Source organism: Benincasa hispida, chromosome 10 (genome assembly GCF_027475165.1).
Source record: "Benincasa hispida cultivar pf3 chromosome 10, pf3_genome.v1.1, whole genome shotgun sequence".
Lineage (NCBI taxonomy): Eukaryota > Viridiplantae > Streptophyta > Magnoliopsida > Cucurbitales > Cucurbitaceae > Benincasa > Benincasa hispida.
This window is the reverse complement of record NC_143487.1, coordinates 56,292,720-56,298,344: the sequence shown is the minus strand read 5'-3', so window position 1 is coordinate 56,298,344 and position 5,625 is coordinate 56,292,720. Positions and strand designations below refer to the sequence as shown.

The 5,625-nt window shown below is 39.1% G+C and overlaps 1 protein-coding gene across 1 annotated transcript; it reads right to left on the bottom strand.

Moving 5' to 3' along the window:
* Nucleotides 1-366: 366 nt before the first annotated feature.
* Nucleotides 367-927, bottom strand: LOC150033480 (uncharacterized). The gene has a single exon (XM_090306420.1). It carries the CDS (start codon nucleotides 925-927, stop codon nucleotides 367-369), a length of 561 nt encoding a protein of 186 aa, XP_090162546.1.
* Nucleotides 928-5,625: the final 4,698 nt, after the last annotated feature.

The following is a 5,625-nucleotide window of genomic DNA, read 5'->3' as shown; positions in this document are numbered from 1 at the left end:
CTTTGCCCTTGGCATCTTTTGAATGGCATCAATATTGGATTGGTATATCTCAATCCTTCGATCTCTCACAACGAAATTGAGAGACTTTTTTGAGGTCACGTCGAACACGCACTTGAGTGGGTTCATCCTCAGTTGATATTTTCACAGGTAAATCCCTTCGGTGATCTTGTCTTTTCTTGGACTTAATTACGAGATCGTCAACATAACATTCGATATGTTTGTGCAGTATATCATCAAACACTTCTTGCATGGCACGTTGGTATGTAGCATCAGCGTTCTTTAACTTGAAGGACATCACTTTATAATAGTATATTCCCTTTAGAGTCCGAAAAGCCGTCATTCCTCATCTGCAAGAGCAATTCTTATTTAGTTATATCCAGATACTCCATCCATAAAGGATAAGGCTTCATGCCCTGTAGTCCCATCAACCATGATTTCTGTGATGGGCAATGGAAAATCGTCCTTTGGGCACGTGTCATTTAGATCGCGAAGGTTTATGCAAACGCGAAGCTGTCCATTCTTCTTTCTAACAGGGACAATGTTGGCTATCCACATTGGGTATTTAACCTCGCGGATAAATCCTGCTTCAATCAAATTATTGACTTCAGCTTTAATTTGGGGAATAAGCTCAGGTCGAAAGCATCGTTGAGCTTGTTTAACTACTCGATACTCTTGTTTGATCGTGAAATGATGGACCACTACTTTTGGATCAAGCCCTAGCATCTCTTTGTATGACCAAGCAAAGATTTTCCAGTACTCAGTGAGTAAACTCATGTATTCGCCCTCCTCCTCATTAGAGAGAGATGTACTAATGAAAGCTGGGCACGGTTCCTCTACTGTACCAAGGTTCACTTCATTAAGTTCATCCACAGATTGACCACCATCTTCAAGTGTCTGTGGGGCATCCTTCACATCTTCTTCATACATTTCATTTTTCAACTCTTCGATGATGAAAATGTGGTGACATGAAGTTTCATCTTCCTCATGTTCTAGGCTTTCATTTTTAGAATCAGTAAAGATGACCTTATATTTTTTACCTTTAAAGAAACTTTTCTTGTGTTGAAAAAAATGAAGATATTTCTTTTCATTCGCAAAGGCACAACACTACAAATTTCTCTATCGCCCTTTGTTTCACAAGATGACTTCTCACCTGATTGACTTTTAGTGTCCTTATGCCTAAGACGATGCCAAACTGGCGGTGAGATATCAGTTTCTTCTTCTTTGTAGTTACATTAGGAACATTGCTGTGAATTTCACCTTCATTTTTCGTCTTATTGGACCATTTCTTGCTGGAACAACTCTCAACACCTTCATGTTTGAGACGATTGAAAATTGACACTCGGGGTGCCCTTCCATTTTTCTTTGTATCGTGCTTAATCTTTCGAAGGCTAATGGTCGTGTTCCCCCTTGGCGTTTGACAAATGACCTCTTCTACTCCTGAAGACGTGGTCAACCTTTGAAAGGCTGAGTGTCAATCACGACTAGGCATCAGACGCTGACTTCCTATCTCTTCTGCCGTCATAATTAATGTTTCAAAGACTAAAGCACGTGCAATAGGTGGTCTAATGCAGTCAAAGGCTGAGGTTCTTCGATTATTACTCTTCTTTTCTTTTGCATCATCAACCTCTTCTGGAGTTATATGATTGTTGTCGACCACATTTCCTCTCAACCTTCTAGTTATATGAACTGGCTCTGATGACTTATATCTAAGTCCTTTTCTTGATGCAGATATAACATGCCCTTCCTACAAAAGCCTCTTATGGGTCGGAGAAAGCTCAGGCCACTCATATATATTCAAGCTCTTGAACTTAGTGTGAGTTGCGAAATCATAACATGCTTTTGCTAGCAACTTATAAGCCTCATGGACGAACCCGTCTTTCATTCGTTTTTCAAGCATATTTACTTTTGTCAGGTCTACCTTTGGTCTATAGATCTCCTGTTGCATTATTTTTGTGAGCAAAGTAACAAAATTCTCTTTTAAAATTTTGATATCCCCGACCGTCAACCCCTTTTAGCATTCCACAAACAGGTGACTCGCTGTTTCCACGTCTCGACAAAAGAACATAATGCAAGATTGAAAAGCTTGAAGCTTTTTCGTCTTTTAAAATTGTAATCTTTGTAATACTAGTGGATGTCTCACTCTCTTTAGAGTTAGAGAAAATTGCCCTATCGTTTGATTTTTTCCTTACATTTGCTTGTGATCCTGGCTTAGGTTCACCTCCATCTTCTAACAAAGGGGTCTCCATAGGCATTGCTTTGCCAATGCCATCATTTTTTAAGTAAAACTTCACATCTGCGAAGTGAGACTTGGCTTCTAAGAATGGATTGGAGTCTGCTTCAACTTTCTCAATACCATCTTAGTAAAACTTGAAACATTGGTGTAGTTTTGAAGATACCACTCCATTTCCGTGAATCCAAGAACAACCCAACAACAACTTGTATGTGGTCTTTGAATCTATGACATGGAATAATGTGTGGGCTTTAAGGTCGCTAATGATAAGTTCTAAGTGTATCATGCCTACCGCCCTTTGACTACTTTGATTGAAGCCTTGAATTACTAGCTTGTTGTTTGATAGTTCTTCCATCAGGATGCCTAATTACTTCATAGTTGACTCGTATTATATTGATGGCTGATCATTATCGATGAGAATTTGACCAACCCTCTGTTCTCGAATGTATCCTAAGACATACAATGGCCTATTATGAAGTTTTGATCCTAATAGCAGATCTTCATCTGAGAAGCCTATATTTACGTTGAACGATGGTAAGTCTTTCAGTTCTTCCACCGTCTCCAAAGAACTCAGAGGAATATCCTTACTCTCTGCCATACTGACAATATGACACGGAATGATTCTTCGTATAGTCATTGTAGAAGTTCTTTGGAAAGAAATCTGCTAGTTTCACTTGTCGCCTGGGTTGAGAAAAGTCTTCATCTTCCTTCTTAGCAAGCTTAGGCTTGCAAGCCTTATTTTTTCCATTCTTTCTTTGAGTCTTGTTCCTTCTTCTACACCTTCGATAGATGTGCGAATTTTTTTTGGATAGAACTCGACTTTCTTTTTTTTTTCCGATGAGTTACAAGGATCCATCCTTCGTTGTCATCATCATCATCAACATACTCATCTTTGTTGTTAGAATCTATAATCGGGATCGCTTCCTAAAGTCGAATATCTATAGTTTCGAGGGTCCCAAACTAGACCAAGTTTTCTCTTTCATCATAAAGCATACTTGATGTTTGAACACTTAGAGTCACTGCGATTGCAACGTGATGTACTTGAGCTACTTCATCTAGATCTAGCTAAATCTTATTTTCATGAGCCAACCTTAGAATAAGCTCCTTCAACACAAAGCATTTTTCAACCGGATGGCTGACGACCCTGTGATACTTTCAGTAGTTAGGATAGTCCACTTCTCCTGCTTGTTCCGACCATTTGCATTCCAACAACTGAATAAGTTCCTTTTCTAGTAGTTATCTATAACACCAGAATCAGGAAACAGATAAAACTTCTCATGCCTTTCTTTCAGAATTAGGCAAAACCTTTTACCTCCGTCATCCCTCTTCTCATTTTTTTTCTCCTTTCCCTTTGGAAGAAAATTTCAGCAAGGTCGTATTAACAACCATTGGTTTCTTTATGGCACCATTTGCATTCTTTTCGGTGCCTTTTACTTACTTCTTATCTTTCTTCACTCCAGAGACCAGGAAATCCTTATTTCCTTTATTAGCAATGCTCAGCTCCATATCGTGAGCGTGGGTTGCCAACTCTTCAAATGTCTTGGGTTTTATCCCCTGCAGAATGTAGAGGAGTCCCCACTTTATGTCTTGGGTGCACATCTCCACAGCAGACAAATTTGGTGAGCCTGTCTTTGAAGTGAAGACTTAGGGCTCTCCACCGGTTGATATAGTCAATGACCAACTCTCTCTTTCTCTACTTGGCGATCGTTTACTCCATCATACTAACAGTACGTCTAGTGCTGTAAAAGCAATTCAAGAACTATCTTTCAAGTTGCTCCCAACTGTCGATCACCTTAGGCTCTAGATCAGTGTACCAGTTAAAAGCATTTTCCTTCAGAGTTCGAACAAACTTCTTGACTAGCAAATCTCCTCTAGTTCCCATGTTCTCACATGTTTCAATAAATTGGGTAAGTGCTGCTTCGGGTTGTCCTTTCCATCAAATTGCTGGAACTTGAGGAGTTGGTACCCAACGAGTATCCTCATGTTGTCAATTTTCTTAGTGTACGACTTGGATTACATAAAAGAAGTCTGAGATGGGCCTTCATACTGAGCTCTAATTGAGTTGGTGATCATATCTTGCAGTTGTTGGACCGACAATGAGGCAACAAAAGTTGATTTTACTCTGGCTGATTTTCTTGTAACACAGTCTTCCTTTTGTGATTGGCTTTGAAAGTAGAAGTTTGGCTCGACTCAACGATTTCACAAGCTTGCATCTGATCTCTTAAGGCAGCAATTTCATGATCTCACTCCTTTACAACTTTCATCAAGAAATTTATCTTTCTTTCCATCTCTGCCATGACCACCTCGACTGTTACATCCGCCATCCTGACAAACATTACATCTGGATGTGATTCCTTCTTGGACTTACTGGAGGTACAAGTAGAGTTGTAAAACAAAGAATTTTCCTTGATGACAATCCCACCTTTAGGGGACCTATCATCTATTTTAAGATGTTAAGTGCGATGATGGAACCTTGCTCTTACTCCTACATAACCTCATTTAGACGACTGCAGTAGTAGGTCCCGTATAGAAGTCGCTTGCAATAGTTATCTTGGATGCAAATTTCTTTAGTGCCATCGATTTGTTTGAATGTTGATAGAGAGATAAGGGGTAGAGAGGTCCCACTGAGAGTGCCAACTTATTTATACGAGATTTCCTGAGAAATTTATTTCGTGGAGTTAAACTTATGTTTGTGTTGATTTGATGTGATGTGGTTCGATCTGTAGTACTTGATCCTCTGATTCTATCTCAATTGAATGCGTACCCTTGACTTAAGGAAGCAAAGCATGTGATATTCTTAAAGTTTGAAGTTCTGAAAGAATCTTTGTATCTTCAGAGCTTGAGCTTCAAGGAGTGGTTCAGTCTTCGGGAGCCAAGGAATCTTTTGATTATAGAGAATTTCCTCTAGTCTCTCTGGAGTGTAGAATTATTGGCCCCCACAAATGAAAAGAACTAATCTATTTATAGAGTTCTCAGGTGGCCTTTGTGGGCTTGGGTTTGGTTGGTCCATGGACCTGACCCTTGGACCCAACTGATTGGATTTGGACTTTATTTGACATTTAGGTCAAATTAGGCCTATTTTTGGGCTCAATCGGAATTTAGCCCAAAAAATAGTATCAAATTGGATCAAATTATTTGATTCAATCTAACGGTTATGACAAAAATGCATGGCATCCTCAGGATTCGTTAATTTATGTCTTGAATTCTAATTCAGGACACATGTCAATTTTCTAATTAGTCCCAAATTAGATGATGAATTTGTCATTAATTTGATAAATGACGTAGCAATTTGTGACTAGTCCAAAATTTCTCCTTCAACAACCTCTGAAGTATGATGGTAGTTGCGATTACACTCTCAAACTTTCAATTGTAAAAATGGATCTCTCAAACTTATA